The 20,488-nt window shown below is 40.9% G+C and overlaps 2 protein-coding genes across 2 annotated transcripts; one reads left to right on the top strand and one right to left on the bottom strand.

The window, feature by feature from the left end:
• Positions 1-4,342: 4,342 nt before the first annotated feature.
• Positions 4,343-6,011, top strand: LOC125284850. The gene is made up of 3 exons (XM_048228985.1): positions 4,343-5,547; positions 5,649-5,715; positions 5,818-6,011. The coding sequence occupies exons 1-3, from the start codon at positions 4,384-4,386 to the stop codon at positions 5,979-5,981; spliced, it is 1,395 nt and encodes a 464-aa protein (XP_048084942.1). The 5' UTR covers positions 4,343-4,383; the 3' UTR covers positions 5,982-6,011.
• A 3,467-nt stretch (positions 6,012-9,478) lies between these two features.
• Positions 9,479-15,036, bottom strand: LOC125285267 (delta-like protein B). Its single transcript, XM_048229626.1, has 7 exons — positions 14,782-15,036; positions 14,438-14,677; positions 14,271-14,328; positions 13,872-14,129; positions 12,520-12,881; positions 11,860-12,076; positions 9,479-11,638 (listed from the first exon to the last, which is right to left on the bottom strand). The coding sequence occupies exons 1-7, from the start codon at positions 14,824-14,826 to the stop codon at positions 10,932-10,934; spliced, it is 1,887 nt and encodes a 628-aa protein (XP_048085583.1). The 5' UTR covers positions 14,827-15,036; the 3' UTR covers positions 9,479-10,931.
• Between the last annotated feature and the right edge of the window lie 5,452 nt (positions 15,037-20,488).

Below are 20,488 nucleotides of genomic sequence, written 5' to 3'. Positions count from 1 at the left end.
TTCAGCTTTTTAATTCATGAAAGTTCCCAGTTTCATAATGGGTTAATTAACTATAATTTATTCTATTACTAGGTTGCTAGGCTGTTGCTGTAAAAGATTATGTGGGTTGCGTAAGAGTGTACTGCAGTTGTAGAGGGTTGCCATTTAGAGTACTAGAGTGCAGCTGTGGTTGTCAAGGCGGTCACTACCTGTGGTCATTGTGGTGGATATAGGGTAACAGCCTGGACAAAGGGCATAATATGTCCTTGACATTACCATATTAAAATTAATTTGAAGATTTAACAACAATCTATTTGCCTTTAAAAGTCGTGCATGTTGCTTTGAAGGCAGTAGATAGCTGCATGTTTCAAATAAGGAATCTATTGTCTTTCAGAAGATAATGGATTCTAATGAGGATGCAACTGCACCGGAGAAGAGAAGCATCACATCTAATGATGGTTAGATTTCCGAATGTGTCCCTTTCCATTATAACTTTACAATTCACCTGTTACAATAATAAAACGTGTTGATCATCTGTTATGTTATTCAGCTTCTCCATCTGCAGTTCAGCCAGTCTCCACAGAGCCCACAGCAGCAGAGGCTCACATGGGAGTCCATCAGCACTTACTTTCCACCTCCAGGATCCAGATGCAGATGATGCCATTTTATGAGTACATTATGGATCTCAGTGAGGAGTAAGTTAAGTTACTCTCCTTATGTGCCCACAATACATTTCCCATTGGCATATACTGTACCATTTTGGATAGCCATAGCATTAATGCCATTATTTAATTTATTTCACATACATACCCCAAGATCTTGCTCTAACAGGTGCTTTACAACCACAGTAACACAGTTAATAATCAAATTGAATGTTTTTCTCTGAAGGGAATGGGAATCATTTGCTGATGCTATGAACAATCCTGTAAGTATCATTTGTCTTAACTGTTGTGTTTTTTTCCCTGATCTGAAGTGTTGAGACAAAATCAAATGTTTTCTCCCCATTCAAAACAGGTGACAAAGGCACAGTTTCTCACAGTGTGCGTGACCGTAGCTAAACATGTTACTTTGAGTGCACTAAACATCATCATGCCAAGCCTTGCCAGAAGGCTAGGAGAGGACCCAGAATTGTTGAAGGCACCAGACGAGGGCCATGGCTCTGCAAACATCATCGGCACCAGTCCAAAAAACCCATCTATCATTTACATTGAGGATGATCTGGATGTCATTGAAGTTAATAAGGGGGTATTGACCAAAGTCATTCATAAAGCATGTAGCAGGTCATCTCTAAGATCCTGTGATGAGCTACCCATGAGCTCACACAGTTCTTCTGGAATGAGGTATGTTGTGCCAATGCCAATGGCCTGGCAGATTGACAGAGGTGATAGCCGTACCTACAATGATTTTTTTTGTATTTTTGCTTGTGCTTTTGGGCTGTATAGGCTGTGTAAATAAAACCTTTGAGGCTGTAGGGCATGTTATGAGCTAACTACCAACTATTGTGATCTTTTGAAGGTCCAGCACCTCCCTGCAGACTACTTTAGTACCCCAGCATGGCATCACAAAGGAACATATCCTGCACAATGTCCAGAGGAGTCTTACTAAATTGAATGAAGCTGGCTTGACTGCAGCTTCAGAAGAATGGATTGACACCATCGTGACAGAAGTCACACATACAATAGCTTCAACCTTTACCGAGACCAGGCCAGATCTGCAAAACTCATCAAGACGTGCACTTTCACTTCAAAAGATCAAGAGCATTGAACTGATGAAAAATATTTCTTTGAAGTTGAAATCATATATGGCTCAACAACATAAGCCCTCAAAAACCCAGGCTTCTTCTCTTGTGGAAGACAATTCCATACTGGTCTCAACTACTGCAGAGGCAATGACTACCATCATACATGAAATGGAAACATGTTTGGATGGAAATGAAAAGAACCATCCTGCTAAAAAACTACTAACGACCATGAAGAGGGCTGTTAAAATTCTGGCTTTCCAAAGTGTTTCTTCGAACCATATTCCTGCTCTTGATACTGATGACCTTGGTGAGCTCAACGTTTGTGAGGGAGAAAAGCTTGGCCAGAATTCAGGCCAATGTTCAAGTTTTGCATTGGAGAGGCTCTCTAGTGACCAATTCTCCACAAAGGCAAAGAAGGCTATCAGTGATGTTCTCACTGAAAAGGTCAAAGCTGTGCATTCCACGTGCTCAACTGGACCTTGCTTTTCATCTGGGTATGTTCTTGAGAGTAACATCAATATGGAAGACGAGGATCTTTTCTCTTGCCACTCTCCTCATTCAGTTTACTCTGTTGGTTCCATGATTGTCGATGCATTTGTGGAGGAGATTACATCTATAGTAGAATCCACTGAATGTGCAAGAGAATCATTTATAAATGAGGAAACAGCAAGTGAAACCCCATCTGGCGAGCCCTCAGTGGTACCAGATGCACCCAAGAATCAGACTGTTGAAGCGGCAAAAGGGCTTTACGACAAAGTCCAACTAAAGTTAAAGGAGTTTTTCAAGAACCCACTGATTCTGTGGCGCAAAGGCATGTCAACCCCTGATATCGAAACAATAGAGGCCATGCAGGTTATGGATGTTTTTTCTGCTCAGCACTCAGGTGTCCAACCAACCAGTACTTGCAGTGAGCAGTTGCTGCCCCGTACCAGGCCACTGCTTAGAAAAGTACATAGTGATGGCACACATAGTGTGGCTTTAGGTGAGTTTTATTTGACCCAGACTCAACTTGATGAATGCACAAGAGATGCCTTGAAAGGGGTCCTTACCACCCTCTTGTCGAAGGAGGCTGAGGAACCATGTGTACCTTCCAGTGCCCCTGCTGACACATTTGTGGAAAAAGTAATTTTCCAACTGGACGATTTGATCTCTTCAAGCTCTTCAATGACCTTAGAGAGCAGCAGTGATCACTCCAGCAAGTATTCATTTGAGAATGTCACAAGGACTTACGATTCAACAGGCAGAGAGTCCTCTTCTTTGGCATGTCTTCAGAAACTGTCTTGTGAAGTTTTTCAAACAAATGCTCTTACGGCAGTAAGCGAAGCCGTACTTAAAACAGTCAGAAGCCATAATTCTAAAGGCACACTGGATCAACATTATTTGCCAGAAAGGGTTCAGGTGAGCTCCTTCTTTTTCCTTCCAGTGGAAACAGAGACGTCTGACACTGACACAGACACACCTAATGTAGATGTAGAGTCTGCTGCATCAATCATGGTAAATCAGATTTTGACTGACCTGCAGGGTTGTGTCGAGTCTATGCATTCAATGAAGGTGGAATGTGACAAGCCACATAAGGAGAATTTCTTCACTAAAGCTTCAAAATTGTATCACAATCTGCTTAACAAAATGGAAGATTTTTTTACTCAAATGTCTTTCAAGGGAATAGGCTTGGTCAAACAACTAGTACAGGAACCTACAAAAGAGCAAAATTGCAACAGTGAGTTTGAGCATCCCCCTTCAGAAGAGCGCAACATCCACCCACTGGTTGATCTCAAGGATGCCACCAAAGAAGTTCTGAGTAGGGTTTTGACATTATACAAAGACGAGATGGTGGGTGAAAATGCAGAGTGTGATACATCACATGCTGTCTCAACTGAAGACAAAAATATAATAATGCAGCTTGAAGCTTATTTTGCCCCACCTGAGTCACCTATTCAAAGACTTGGTGATGAGGATTACACTGATGAAACAGCCCCTTTACATACAAAGCTTAGCCAGAAACTCTCAGAAGGTGAGTTTCAAAGTAAAGCCACCAAGCTTGTGAGCGATGTTTTACTGCTCACTATCAGGAGTTCAACAGACTCTCTTGATTCACACAAAGTGGCTGGTGCTTTCATTTCCAAGGCAGACCCACAAATGGAGTTTCAGAATGCTGCTTCTGATTTAGTCACAGAAGTGACTAATGTGGTGCAGAAACTTCTGGATGCCACAGACACCCCTGATATTCCAGCAAGCCCATGCTCTGACATGAAAGAATGCATTGATAAGGATATAGAACCTTCTGAAATCATCTCTCAAACAACTGAAGATGCTGATGTGAAAATCTGGTCCAAAACTTGCAAAACATTCCAGAGCTTCAGGAGAAAACTAAAAAATGTGTTTGCCAAGTACCACCTCGCACACTCCAAAGTTGAGGACAAAGACAAAGAAGCCATTAGCAAGGTGCTTGGTTTTATTCTGGAGGAACTTGCGCAATCTGTTGATTTGGATTATTCAGAGGAACAGATAACAGACAACGTTGAAGAGGAGGATGACCAGTTAAGGAAAGAGCCACAAAAGTCAAATTCTTACTCATCCACTGCTTCCAAAAGCAAATTATCAAAATTGAGGTCTGAGGTGAGACACCTGCTGAAGCACCTCCTGTGCGACATGTTTATAGTGACATGAATGATATGGAGGAAAATGAGTCCTCTCCTATCAATCGTGATTCAATTATCAATATTGTTAACACCATCTCTGCTGAGCTGGTACAGAATGACTCTCTCTCACCCGCTCAGGATCTTACCTCAGTGGGGGAAAGGCTGGAGAGATTGCTATGTAATGATAGACTCAGCTCACTCTCCCACAATCTTTGTAATCTGATTCACCATCTTTACATCAAGGACCAAAAAGGAATGACGGCCACAAAGTCTGTCTCTGATTATCTTCTTTTGAACTTAGGACAGAGTGGCAAATTCCCCAAAAATGATATTGTCAGACAGTTTGTTCAGATATATGCTGAGGAGACGGTGAAGCATTTTTTCCTTCCTTGCTTCAACATTCCATCACCTTGGAAAATGGATGTTGGAGGAGTTTTCCAACATGCTTCATCCTCTGCATCTTGCCCCAGTTTTCTACATTCTTTGTCTGAAATAGTACCCCAAAGTGCCTCGAGATCTCCTTCACAAATACTGCAGAGCACTTTACAAGATCTTCCTACAGTTATGGCAAGGAATGTGATTAACCTGCTAGCCCCGACTCTGCAAACAACAGGGGAATTAGAGGCCCAAACAGACCAGCAGCCATTACCTGATAATATGTGTCTTTTTAGCAGACCTTCTTCAGGTGATCCGACACAAATTTCAGCGACCAAGGATATTGGTATGGGTTTCTCTTATTCCTCTCTGAACCCAATGGATTCCACCTCAGAGGATTACACCAACCTGGTCTCTATATTAGTCATTAGACTACTTTCTAAGTTGAAGGATCAAGAGTCACTCACTGACGATATGTTGGACATATCTAGAGTGCTAATTGACAGGATAATCACAGAAATTGATGCTGCCTTGGGCATCGCAAAAAGTAAGGCATGTCCACATGATGTGAGAATCAGAAAAGTCTTCAAAGCCATTTACAATGATCTCCTGCATGAGTTTGGCGGTAAGGAGATTCTTCTGAAGGCGATGATGTCAGAGGATCCTTGCTTTGAGACGTGTCTGGTCACCTCCCTAACACGTGAGTTCATGCAAACCACTGATATGCCAAATCCAAAGGAAGAGAAGACCAAGAAGTGGACACTTGGGTTCCTACCAAAAATCTCCAAAATCAAAACCTTTCTTGGTCTGAAGGTAAAATACCTTTAATTGACACAGCCTACTACAATTACTGTTTTGTTCAAATTTTAGACAATTACCATTATGTCACTTCATTGTATATGCTTATCTATCAGAAATCAAAGTCAGGCAATAATGGAGAGGCGCAGAACTTGGATCCGATCTCTGCTCATGCTGTTCCAAGTAAGACATTGGTGTCATTGTTGATAGCAATTACTAATTTTGCATACAAAATTACAAAAACTACAGGATGACTAAAATGATCATAACTTTTGTATTTCATAGCTGTCCTATGTACAGGCTGCCTACCATGTGTTGCACCAGTTGCCTCGAGTGGCACGACTACATCTGCTTCACCAGAGAAGAAACCTCGCAGGGGCTTTTTCTCCAGAATCATTTCCAGTTTATCCAGAAAATCCCCAAAGATATGCCCAGAGACACTTCATTAAAATTCCAAAAAACATAGTTTGCATTGCATTGTATTGCTTAAATATGTATGTGGACTAATTGGTGTCACATATGCTGTTCACCACAAGCAGGGGCTCAATGTTACATCCAAGTAGTGTATAGCTCTCCAAATGTGTTTCACTGTTCAGTCCTGTTCAGACCAAGTCATGATAAGCTATTGGCACTGCGCAGCACAAGTTGTGATATTTATCCTACTGTGTGTAACTGTAGGTAATGTCATGTATGAGAACTAGTATTGTTAGGCAATACGTGTCAAGTTCAAGGCAGCTGATATGTTTCAAAAAAGTGCGGTTTCGGGCAGGGCGATACAGGATTCGTTTGGACGATCGGCCAACACTATGCAAAACATGTACGTTTAAACCAAAAAGCGTCTCCATGTGGATGGCCCCTTAGTGCAGACATGCTGATAGCTTTGATTAGGGATTGAAATGAAATATGGACTATTGCAATCAATAATATGTTGAAATTAATAAAAAGGAATCCATTTCTATGAAAAATCTGTCAGCTGTGTGTGTGTGTCAAGTTATAGCCTAGGCCTACCGTGTGCATACTGCGCAAAAGCATCACTCGCGCCTGGGTTATTTAATTGTATCGCCTTGGGATGTGCCAACTTTTTATGAGATAGAGAGACCCCCTTAAAGGGACACCAGGCAAGCTTGATGCTTTTTCTTTACGACACTCCCCCTCGCCGGTCTGAAGCTTTTTTCCTTTTCTTTGCATCTTCCGTCAAGGGTTTTCGCTGCTTCTTCGCCGGCTCTGCCATTATACACACGTTTGCAACAATCGCTAGAGTTTCGTAAGCCTGCCTCTGTGCTGTATGCAGGATGTAAACTGATCCTGCTTCGGTCGGCGGGTAGGATACACCGAACTTGCAAGTGGGATATTCTTCTTACAGGCAGTAGGGGCGGGCGAGAGAGTCTTCATTCGCCCTGTAATGAGTCATTTAACCATATACCAACTTACAAAGATGATTAATTAACACGAAAACGTTGCCTGGTGCCCCTTAAAGACAAAAAGATCATTCGAGCCTTGCTTACCTTGCAGTAACAAATGAATGTCAACATTCTTCTCACCACTGATAATGTGATTTGGACTTGAGACTGTATTTTGCCAGTGTTCCATTTTCTTTCATTTTGGACACCTCATACATTGAGTAACAGAACACCCTGATTCGTTATACTATATTTACATATTTGGTATTGTTGGATTCAGAACAACCCTACCTTTCCCATAAGCCATCATATGTGTTTCTATGATAATCCCTGGTAAAACAGCTACAAAGTAAATGAAAACATTCTGCATAGATATTCATTTTTTGCATGTCTGCTTATTTTAGGTGCATGTTCACATATCTCTATTCATTCCATACATCAAGATATTCACATCCAGTCTTTTCTAGAAGGTAAAGCAACTTCCTGACTATAAACATGCCAAGTTTCAACGTTCTCAGAGCTTGTGTGATTGATCTGCACTAATTTATATGCCTTAACTCCAATACAGACAGGCTTTGGGGTGTATAACAATATCTGTTAATTTAACAATCTTAGCAGTAAAATATTTTTAGCCAAGAATCCATTTCATATATGGGAGACCTTAGAGATTAGGAAAACATTGTTGCGTTTAGTTCTACCTCCGGTAGGGGTATCTCAAAAACTAAAGCCCTTTCTGACCATTTGTCACTAGCCTATTACTGATTATCATGCTTTGACCTGAAAGAAAATGCCTAGCTAAGACCCAACTTGCTCGCTCCATAGAATAAAACTTACCCTTAAAGCTTACCCTTCAAAGATGTCTTCGTTTTTTGTTAACAAAGCCATATAATGCATCCTTCTTTTGTATTTGTTTTTGGGCTTAGCAGAGAGGTTTGTTTTTTAGCCTACTTTATTTGGTCTACAGCGAGCTGTTAGGTTGGGGGGGAAACATATCGACAACGCAACAAACAATTATAGCGCTGTCTATGGTCCTGAAATAACAGCACTTATATTTGTCGTCGTTATTTGTGCCATGGTGAACTAAAAATGAAAATGTAGATTTGATATAGTTTCATCTAATCATCTGTTTTCATCTAGGCTTAATCATCATTTGGTTTCATCTAATGGTAGAGGCTAACCAATCAGCATATTTGTTTTAAAAGGAAAATTATCGAAATTAGCCATTTATTTCCACTGAGTAGACTAAGCTAAGTAGACTCAGAGCCCGTTTACCCTTATTAGACATTCTCTGATAGGCTACACGTTGGTGAGAACAAGGAAAGCAATGCTTAATTGAGTGATTATGCCAGATGTAGCCTACTGGCCCCTGCAGGTAACACCCAAATTTGTTAAACATCAGTTGTTTCTGTATTCAGTCAGGGATGCTAGTATAGAGTTTTGAGAAAGTACTGTGGTCCCATTATAGGCCCAATTTCATTCCATAATGTACCCAATTAGACAGGTCTGGATTGCAGACAGGCCATTTTAGCATCTGGACTCTTCCTCTTTGTAGAAATACTGTTTCAATATGTCAATAATTCAATTTGGCATTGTATTCCTGAAATATGCAAAGTCTTCCCTGAAAATATATAGTCTGGATGACAGTATATGTTGCTTAAAACCTGTGTACATCATTCAGAATTGATTCTGCCTTGCCAGATGTGCAAAATGCCCATGCAGGCACTAATGCACCTCCACACCATCATGGATGCTGGGTTTTGAACTGAGTATTATAAACAAGTTGGATAGTTGAATAGTCCTTCCCCTCTTTAGCCCAAAGGAGTCCATGATTTCCAAAAATAATTGGAAATTTTGATCGGTCCAACCATAGGACCCTTTTCCACTTTACCTTAGTCCATTTAAAATGAGCTCAGGCTCAGATAAGATGGTAGCATTTCTGTATCATGTCTAAATAAAATGTAGAGTGGTATGCATGGTAGAGTTTACACTAGCATTTGTGAATGGAGCATTAAACTGTGCACATAGACAATGGTTATCAGAAGTTTTCCTGAGCCCATAGTATGATTTTCTTTACAGATAAATATCTGGTTTTAATGCAGTGCCATCTGAGGTCCGAAAGACCATGGCGATCCAATTTTTTTCAGCCCTGTTGTTTTGAAGGTTCCTCTGGATTCTCTGAATATTTTAGTGATGTTATGTACTGTAGATGACGGAATCCTCAAATCCTTCACAATTTATAACATTATTACAACATTATACTTATATTGTTTCATCATTTGCCAACACAGGTTTACACAGAATTACTTCTGAGAGACACAGTCTCTCTGGGATACTCTTGTTTTCATCCCATTCATGGTTCGAGTTCACCTAATTAGTTGTGAAATGTTCCACCTTTTATCATTACACAAATTTTCCAGCCTTTTGTTGCCCCCATCCCAACATTTTGAGACGTGTTGCTGACATCAAATTCAAAATGTGCTTATATTTTCCTTGAAATAGTCAAATGTTGTCTTCGAACTATTCTCAATTACATAGGGTTGAAATTATTTATAAATCATAGCATTATTCTTTTATTCACATTTTACAAAGCGTCCAAACGTTTTCGGAATTTGGGTTGTATTATCTTGTAGCCTAAACAAAATACTATCTCAATTATTTAATGAGACTGGCTTCTCAGTACAGCCAATCTGCATTCACAACTCAGTAAATAGAATTCCCATGTAGCAAGGTTTCCTTGGTTACATCTTTGCCAGTGAATAGTAACAGGTCAGACAACATTAACTTGATGGGATACAGGCCCATCAGCTGTAGCAGCCTTGTTAAATGTGCTGTATTTTTACAGCCGCCTCCTATACAGCAGACAATTTAAGTCTGCCACGAGGGACCTGAGTACATGTATAAATAATTCAATAAATAAACACATTTATATAAATAAATAATGATGCACAAGTTCGAAGTGTCGTGTGACACACCAAGGAGGGAAAAGTAGAGGGGAGGCCATCATGGAGATTGTTCCCACAGTTCAAAGACTAGTCAGAATGTGATGGCAGAATAAAAGGGAAAATATGGTTGGGTAGGCTTCAATTGACTTTCAAAAAATGGCCAATTAAACAACCTGCTCACATTAAACATCACCCATGGATGTTCTTGAGATTACCACAGGCACAACACACCAGGGCTGCTAAGGAGTGAGTTTCACATCTATGGCAAGCAATAAAAAAGGCCACACCATCATATACAGTGTTTTTTTTTTTAAGGTAGATGAGCTAGTGGGGTCAGATTTTATAAACGCACACCCACAACAGTGATTTGCTGAACAACATATGATGGTCACTTCAATAGACATGTACAAATGGCAAAACATAAGAATAAATTAACAGAAATCTGTACACAAAACAACTGTACCAAATTTATCTTTGGGCAAACATAAACAATGACTTTTAAAAGCAAGTGATTTGAAAATAAATGTAATGAATAAATCATATGGAATAAATCTAAATTAATAAATAAATAATCCCCAGGGCTCTATTAAAAATAAAACAAATACTTTTAGTTTTAGTATGATGAAAATATTTGTGTTTACATTATTCATTCATTTACTAAGACAAAAAGGTAGGTCACGTAAGATCATCAACTTCACAACTTTTATACTTCGAAATTGTGAAAAATGTCCAAGGCAATTAAACATCTTAAATAATGCCAGTTTCATACAGAAATTGGCTGGTGATCATTATAGATGTTTGGGCAAGTCCAAGCCTTACTTGATTGGAATCAGAGTAGTGCTATGGAGACAAAGCCCAGATAAGTGTCAGATCAAGCTACACCTGGTTGGTGAAGTTCAGAAAAATATGTATTCTAATGTTTGTCAACTTGGTGTCGTGTCTGCATGCTAGTCATAATGCAGTCCTGATCTGTAAGCAAGCATGTGTATAAAATATGCCTTGTTTGTCCTTTGTGTGTTTGTGTCTGTATGGATGCATGCTAAGAATTCTAGAATTCTCATCTTAGTCCCATTCCAACAGCTGAACTGCTCCATATGAATTCAGGGCCTCCTCTGTCTGTCATGCCAGGGCACAAGGAGAGGCTGAGCCGGCCATCATTGTTGCTGATCTTCCCATGGCTGTTCCTGCCTCCAATGTGACTAAGGTAGTCACCCCTCTCATCTGGGTAGCTTGAGCCAAAGTTGCTGACGTTTTCTGGCTCCAGATCGTTGAAGACTGAGTCGCAAAGCTGCTGCCTCTTTATCTGCTTCACCCTCTTCCGTCGGTGCAAAATCACAGCGCAGACAGCAAGGCCAAAGGCCATCATGCCCAGGATGACTGAAGTGGCCAGGGCAGCTGGGGAGAGTCCAGAGGATGAGGGACTTCGCCAGTAGGCCCTCTCAAAGCTTGGTCGCACAGGGAACTCGCAGCTTGGACCCATGAAACCAGGGGGACACTGGCAGACAGGGCCACTAAAATGAGTGTAACATGTGCCTCCATTCTGGCACTGATGCACCAGGCAAGCATCAGCACGGACGCTGCAGTTCTTGCCAGAGTAACCCAGTGTGCATCTACATACATAATCATTGACACCATCGACGCATGTGCCAGCATTTTGGCAGGGAGCTTGGGCACAGTCATCCACATTGATGTTACAGTCAGGTCCAGTGAAGCCTGGACGGCACCGGCAGAGGACACTCTGGCCCAAATCCACACAGTCACCCCCTGGAGGAAGGTAAAGACACAATAAATGCACATTTGCCATAGTAAAATAACTAGTAAGGCCATCTATAAAGGCAAATTCAATTACAGAATTATTTAGAAAAAATAATTAAGAGTTAAGATTGAATTAAGAGTTAATTAATTAAGAGTTAATCAAGAGTTGAACCAAAATTCACAAATACAAAATTCAGTCATAAAGACAACATTTTACTTCACAAACTCACCATTAGAACAAGGCTTGTGGCTGCAACGATCAAGTCTCTTCTCACAGTTAGAGCCGGTGTAGCCTGGGAGGCACTGGCAATTATAGCCTCCTGTCAGCTTTTCTATACAGGTGCCACCATTAAAGCAAGGGTCATCGGCGCAGGTCATGGCAATGATCTCACAGTTTTTACCATAGAAGCCCTGGGGGCAGGTGCACGAGTAGTCATTCTCCAGATCCTACATGGGGAAAAAAACATTTGTTGTTATACTGTTGCATGAACATTTCATGAATATTAGTAGAAATAGGAATGAAAACAAAATGGCTCTAAATTTAGCTCAATCGTAATCATAAAGTTCAACATCATCTCTAAGGCGGGGATCATATTGGCCAGCGGCAAGCGTAACGCAACGCTCAGACCATAATAAGTTCTATCTCGTTCCTATGGTAACACAAACGGTTTGCCTTAACTGACAATTGAATATGCTCACGTTGCAGTTTGAAAGTTGAACCAAGTTCAACGCTAGTGTTACGCTAGCATTGCCACCGTTCCACCTGCTGCCGAACCATAGAGAACAATAGGAAACCTGCCGCTTGCCGCTGGTCAATGTGATCCTTGCCTAAGTTATGGCTGTAATGTTTTGAGGGTTAAGAATAAATTAGGTTAAAGAACTTGACGCACGTTACAGCTGCCTCCATTCTTGCATGGGTTGCAGTCACACTCGTTGATCTCGAGTTCACAGTTGGTGCCACCAAACCCTGGCCGGCATGTGCATGTGTAACTGCCCTGGCCGGTGTTGGTGCAGCTGGCCCCGTTGGCGCACGGCTTGTGGTTTGTGCAGTAGTTGAGGTCCTGGTTGCAGAACAGGCCTCCCCAGCCTTCCTTGCAGATGCACTGCCAGGGCTGGGAGCAGGTTCCATGGAGGCAGCCTGGGTAGCGGACGCACTCAGTGCAGTGGGGCCCCTGCCACCCCAAGCGGCACTTGCACTCCCCAGGGGACTCACAGTAGCCGTGGGCCTCGCTGCAGTCCGAGGAGCAGATGGCTGTGGTGGAGAGGGGGGGGGGTGGGGGGTGGTGACAAATAGCAGAGGAGAGCTGGGGTTACAAAGGGAATTCCAATATTTCTGTCTCGCTCACTCACACACACACTTCTCCCCGCCATACCCCCTGCCTCCGCAGATCAATAGCTGCGTTAAGTGTGCGAGCAGCAGCTGGTGAGCCCACAGAGGTAACTAATGCAGGCCTTTGTCTGCAGCCTCCGCCTCTACTCCAACATGTGTCTCTTAGGACTGATGTCTGCTCCTTCTATTGTCCCTCCCAGACAAAGGGAACTGGGTGAGGAGGAAGGCAGTTGAGACTCACACACGCGCATGCACACACACACACACACACACACACACACACACACACACACACACATGCACACACGCACACACACACACACACACACATACACATAAGCACACATATAAAGAGAGAGAGAAAGATATCCTGTGTTTCATGGAAATATTTCTAATGTTTGTCATAAACATTCCATATTTATATTTGTATGTCTGAATGGTGTATTTGATCATGTTAATGATAACATGTCAAAATAACTGAAGAAAATCAAGTCACAGACAACACACACACACACACACACACACACACACACACACACACACACACACACATACATATAACAAAAATGCCTTGGAATTCTCGAATGTAGGCTACTTAAATCCTTTGGAATTAATACTACACTTGAAACATTGTTGGTCAACCCATTTCAGCTGAATGTCTCTCATTAACTGTGCAAGCATTGTTCTGTCAAGTCAGTTATCAGGAGCCTTTTATGCACCCATAGAATCAGCTTGCTTTATTACTCAGTTCATGGACATTTGTCTGAAAAGCCCTGGTCCTCCAGAAAACATGAGTGTTGTTACTTACTTGAAATACAATCAGACGTAAGTAGGCTTAACAATTGCAAGTGGATACAGACGACAACACACATACGCGCGCGCGCGCGCACACACACACACACACAAACTTACGCTCAGAGCAGTACTGGCCTTTCCATCCTTCCAAACAGTCCCTGGATCCGTTTTCATCACACGTATAATGGCCTAAAGTATCATCACGAGGTCTGCAATAATCAGAGCAATCTTCGCCGTGGTAGTTTTCATCACAGGAAACGTGGTAGGAATATCGCATCTCACTCTGCTCTCCATAGTGAATATCTTGAGACCAACTCTCGCCGATTGCTAATCTCCTTCTTGTGGCTAAACGGCTGATAAGATTATTCTGATTTTCTGTTAAAAAGATAAAAGAAGAAATGCAAATGAAGCACTGTGAATCGAACTTTAAAAACGCAATGCGCTTCTTACTTTGTAATAAAAGAAAGCCTACAAGGAACTCAACAACGAATATCCTACAATGAACTATAGCCCTACCTGTGTGGTCTGTAGTAGATTCGGCGTTCCATGCTTCAATTATGAGAGAAAATGTTCCCTGGATGAAAGAAGATGAATACAGTCAACACAGGGTATACTTTATCGTTTGTGTAGGCTACTGTTAGTAAAACTGGGTGCCACGTTTAAAGAAACAAAATGACATTTACCGGCCACTTGAAATGGAAAGGTACTCGTATGGGCACACTGTTCGCGATTGAGCTCTGATCAGCATGTAGAATATTTGTTTGTCCTGTTCCAAACGTACACGGTGGTTCAGCAGATATAACATCCTCGGCATGTTTCAAGCAAATTCGGAAAAAGATATTACATTCCCTTGACCGTCTACAATAACGTCGTGTTGTGGTGAATGAATGGATTTTCAGCTCAAACAGCCCGGATGATGTTACCTGTGAAGTTCAGAGATAGATCAGTGGATGTATCAAACATTAAGGTCTCGTGAAATCTTGCATATGAATTGTAGCCTAAACTATGAAACTTGACTTTTACTTACAATCTGAACCAGCGATACAGCCAAAAGACATCTGAGATAATCCATTCTGTAGGCTGTAAGCCCTGTCCTGCAAATTAAAAACTGGGGACAAAGTATCCGATGGTTCCGGGGAACTGATATTTTATATTACTGATACATACGTAGAACCTAAAGCAACGAATTTTTTTAAAAAGAAATCCCCAAAATTGTAGTGGCGTCGGCCACTTTGGTAAAAATAAAAGATTAACGGGGAAAGTGTACTCGTGCTCACTACGTCTTCACCTCTGTGCGCCGGTCTGGAGACTGGTTAAATACGGCAGATGCAGTGCATCTGGCCATGCGTCGGTGGGCGGGACAGCGACAGGTGGAGGGGCCATATGGAGCACATTCTTGACATTAAGCATCATGTTCTTTGTTGTCCATCTCAAGCTATTGAACAAGCCTACACACGCACGCGCCCCCACAGCAGGCACACACGCGCGCGCACACACACACACACACACACACACACACACACCACACACACACCATATCATAAATATAGCATATTTGTTCATCACTTAGGATAAGTCAAAATAGAATGATTAAGTGAACTGTATGTCTGTTGTAGTTCTGCCTCCAGTATGATTTCTGGAATTATTATTATTATTATTATTATTAATAATAATAATAATAGATCTCTTTTGAGGACTATAAATGGTTTCCTTACAGTGGTTCAGGTCTTGACTTTGCGCAAAAATGCATCACCTAAATATTTTGTCAACTTTAGTTGTGTGAGCTATTTCTTGTTGGACAGTTATCAACTCCAACTCTCATATTTAGATAATAAACAAATGTAAAACAAACATGAGTCCTACTAGTGAACTTTCTTTTACCTATTACTTTTGTTGGCAGTGTAAGCCTTTTTGCACAAAAGTTAACTGGCCACCTTCTAACTAGCTTATAAATCTATCTAACGTAGATGTTTTGTTATGGCAAATGTCCCTTTATCTTGCTTCATATACGTCTTGCTACTTTAGTTTGACTGTGGACTGTGGGGGGTTGTTGTTGCTGAGTCAGGGAAATCATGGTAATCTGCTTTGTTCAGCCCAAGGCCAACAGCTGTATGATAACTCATATACATGGTAAGCTAGTGTCTGCCTGAAACTGACTTTTACGTATCACTTATATAAAACAGAAAATCAGACTGTGTGAAATAAAAAACTGTTTATCTGGTCTAACATTTGACAGTGCAAAACCTTTGTTGATCTTCAGACTCCTGTGCTATAAACACGAGAGAGAGAGACACACACTCACGCACACCCACCTACCCACACACACACACACACACACACATCAACACACGCACACTCAGACACACACACACACACTCAGACACACAGTTGTCTGTGTGTGTTCAGGGCAACATGTGGTGTGTGGAAGCTGCAGGCTCGCGTCTTTCATGTAGGCTATTGTTATTGTAATCACTGAAGTGTGCCACCAGAGTCCAAGGGCTCCACCCCACCCCACCCCACCCTCCCGATCGAATCACAATTGTTATGTAGAAAGGGATCCTTCCCCATGTGTTTTTGTATATAGAGATATGCATCCTCACTACATGGTTTGTTGATGCCAATGTTCTGGTAGAGATTCTCTTGCAATTTATCAGATGTCTATGCCCACAGACACTCCTGCAACTTGTTTTCTTTTTTCCTCTCTTGGTCTGTCTTGCCTCTAGTGTACCATACCATTTTTGTTGTGTGACTTTACTTATTCTTGAAATCTGCATAGAGCATTTTGTTTTGTTTTTTCCTTTGGAGAAAACTTTCATCTTTTTATTTATAGTGAGTGACAGTGTCCTATAGGTATGTATTGATCTGTGGCCATACTGGGCTGGCAGATGGACAGTATTTCTGATTTGTCACAGGGAGCCGAGGGGTCCCTGTGGGGGTGACCGTGCATATTGCAGGGCATGGGAACCAGTGACCACCTTCATTATGCATCAGTCTGCGAGGCTTATGTGTGCAGCAGCACACACCCCCCACACACAGATGTACGCACGCACGCACACTTATGACTTACTATTCAAAAGAGAAAATAACAAAGACTTCACACAAACCGGAAAACTAGACAAAGTGATCTGGCAAAATTACAAGCTAATTGGAGTAGGTTCATAGGAACTAAAACAATAGCGATGTCAGCAGAGGTGTTTGCTGTTTTAACACATGTATAGAATCTTTTCATTTGTCCCTGCACTATCAATTGAGGACAGAGTAGCACAATATGAAAACTCACAGGAGACATAAAATTCCACAACTTCATAAACCAAGATGGGTAAAAATGCACTGAGAAAGTGACATCCTTCATTAAAAGAAGTGCTCCTTTTCATTATTTTCAACTGCATACTTTTGTCCTTCTCTTTGTCCAGTGTTTTCCCCTCACAGTGCTCCGGCCTGTGCTCACAGATTGCACAGTGGGACTGATGAGGGTGCTTACAGCAATAAAACACACAAAGAGGCAGCAGACAAAAAGCATTGCTGGTGGATCCCCATTGATGTACAAAATAGTTGTTCCTACCTGACCTGCTATTCTGTCATCATATGATTGCATTTTTACACTCTACATTCATTTTCATTCATCCAGATTTACAACCTATATTAATTTTGAAAACAGTATGGTGTTGACACAGCAGAGAATAAGTGATTAGGTAAGAATGGTTATGAGGAAGTTTTGTGAGCCATGTTATTTCGATTACTTCTGTTAGTGTAGGAAAATGTAAACATTCTTGTGTATTTCAGTGGGGGCAGACAGATTTCGCTACTCTCCACCAGATGCATATCCTTGCTCTTAGAGAGAACAGCTGCCATCTAATCTGATCATGCACAGCTAATAATGCTTTCCTGTGGCATGTCATGGGCTAGGCAGGACGAGGGATGTGAGGTGGGGGAAGGAGGGTCCTCTTGGGAGCAGCAGTCCAGACTGGGAGAAGGGCTGACACTCGGTATGAATGGACCCTGGATAGGGGGACGGGGTTAGAGGTGAGATAGTCCCTGAGGGCTAACTCCCCCTGGATGAACAGCCTGTGATACAAACCTGGGTGTGCCTGTTGGCAGCTGAAAGCAACAACACAGTCATTGTACCAGTGGAGACTTGCTTACACCACAAAGACTATTATGGGGAATATTTTTACTACAACAAAAATTTAGAAAGCCATTCCCTCTATACTTACAATTGTGTTGATGTCAACAGCACTGGCCAGCCCTCAGTTGCCAGATAATACCTTTAAAGCTTCTTGGAAATTTACAAGATTCAACATAGCTACAATACACTGTTGGGGTTGAAGTTTTGTACCATCATAAAGCTACTTTTAGTTGAAGGAAATATAATAATATTATATTGGATTCAGAATGGTTAATTCAAAGATTCTATACAGTGAAATGAAGGATAATGGGACTAATGGAACACTGGTACTTTTGTGTCACATAATAATAATAATAATATAAGTTTATTTTATATAGCACCTTTCTCAAACCCAAGGTCGCTTTACACAGTAGAAGGTCGCTTTACACATACATACATAACAATAGAAGGGAAAACACAAAAAACAAATAAACAAAAACAATACAACAAAGACCAGCTATGTGTATAGAGCTATGTGTTGGGTGTGGAGGAGAAGTGATCATTAAACAATAAAGTGGACCTGAAACACAATCACCCACATCTAGGTTTTGATAGGTTGATTTTCTTTCTGTAAGAGAAAAACAACCAACAATATAGAATTAACAAAAATGATTACTAAGACACACACTCATGGTCATATTTGGTAACAAATATCTTTCACACCTAGCTCAATTCCTAAAGCGTGCAAACCCTTGATTGGATTGTAAACATTGAATGTTGAGTCTTGTATTTTCGGGATTCTTTGTCACTGATGCCATGACACTGCATTGCTTTGTACGTTACAAGCAAGAACAAGCGATATCCCATATCCCCTTAAATGAGTCTGTTTAAAAGAAGAGCCTGTTAGAGCATGGAAGTGGTGACATTGCATTGTCCATATTAAAGATAGCTCAAAGTCAAGTCAAGTCAAGTCAAGTCAAGTCAAGTCAGTTTTATTTTTAAAGCGCGTTTAACATGCACATAGTGCAACCCAAAGCGCTCCACAAACAAGACACATAACAACAAGACAAAAGATGCCGGATGGAGCGGCGTAGTCGCCAGCGTGCCCATGACATCAAGACATGACAAATACATTTAAAAAATAACAAATACAAAAATGCGGACAGGGCGTGAATATAAGCGTACCCATTGACACCAAGATATACAAGACAGACAACAAAACAAATAAACAAATAAAAAGTAAAAAAAAGAAAATACATTTAAAAAGGGGAAAAGTGATGTTAAAATTAGTCCAATTTCCAAACCAAAAAAAAGTAATTGATCACGAGCGGCACTCCACTCCTATATTCAGTTATAGTGAAACAAAGTAGCAGTAGTGAAACTCATTATTTGCCAATATTACATATCCTTGGAAGAGACTGAGCTTTAAACTTACTGCATGTATTACCAAGGAAGATGTATGGTTTTATAATGGAACAATCAGTGTTTAAAAATGGCATCATAATTTTCAACTTTTGTGTAACTTCTCAAATGTTAGGGAAAATGGACATTGTACTGTATATTTTGAACTAATTAATAATTATACAAAAGCAAATTATATATGAAACGCATGGGTTTCATTGGGTCTCAACGATGTGAAAGACATGAGTCTTTAAAATGATACTTAAAGTGTATTTTCACAATGGTGCAATGATGATCATTTTGTACAACTTTATGAAACAAAGAAGTGGATATTTGTTTTCTGACCATCCACCAAGACAGCAATTCCAGATAAAAAACTGCTGAGGGAGATTATCAAACAATCAGAGATATTCAGATTCAGAACAGTCAGAGATTCTCCAAATATTGCCCAGACAGTGTGTGGACTTGTGAATGGAGCTGCTTAGCTTATTTATCTTGGAGCAAGACTAGCAAAACGTATGCAAAATGCAAATAGTATGCACAATCTTTGTCAGTTGGTCTTAGGCAGATTTAAGTCATCATGCATTAAGTCATCATGCATGTAAGCATCACACTGATTCATATGTGCTAAGTATGGCTAATTAATGGCATCTACCTGCCCAGGGACTACGGGCGGAAACTAGCAATTTGCTACAACCTGGCACAAGACATCTTATTATGTTTTTTGTGCACTGTCCCTGTTCAAATAAATAAATAAAAATGTCAAAAATGGTATCATAACCTAGAAATTATTCCACAAAGCAAAGATCACCTCTTCTTTTGGCTCATCTGACCACCTCTGAGTGCAGCGTAGATTCTCTAAAATATGTCTCTGTCTAAGTTAAATATCCTGCTGACCGATTAAACTGATTCAGATATTCCACGAACAGACACGGGTGGCCTCTTGCGTGTGGATAACAGAGGGTTAGTTCTAGCTTTAGCTGCAAATGGAATGGTTGAATTCCTTTCCACAAAGATACAAAGAGTCTGCTGAGTTAGCTTTGATAGGAAAATGATACAGAGAAATTTAGCCTTCAAACAAATTTACAGATGCAGTATGGAAAATGTGAGAGCTTCATAAAACAATGTAACACCCTGCTGCAAAAGGTCATCATAAACTTGACCCATATGCTGAGAAACAACTGTCAGTCTGCTGCAAATCTGCCAGCTAAACATCTAAACACCTGTA

Source organism: Alosa alosa, chromosome 20 (assembly GCF_017589495.1).
Source record: "Alosa alosa isolate M-15738 ecotype Scorff River chromosome 20, AALO_Geno_1.1, whole genome shotgun sequence".
In the NCBI taxonomy this organism is placed as follows: domain Eukaryota; kingdom Metazoa; phylum Chordata; class Actinopteri; order Clupeiformes; family Clupeidae; genus Alosa; species Alosa alosa.
Note: the sequence above shows the minus strand (reverse complement) of the source record. Positions and strands in the feature narration are given on the sequence as shown.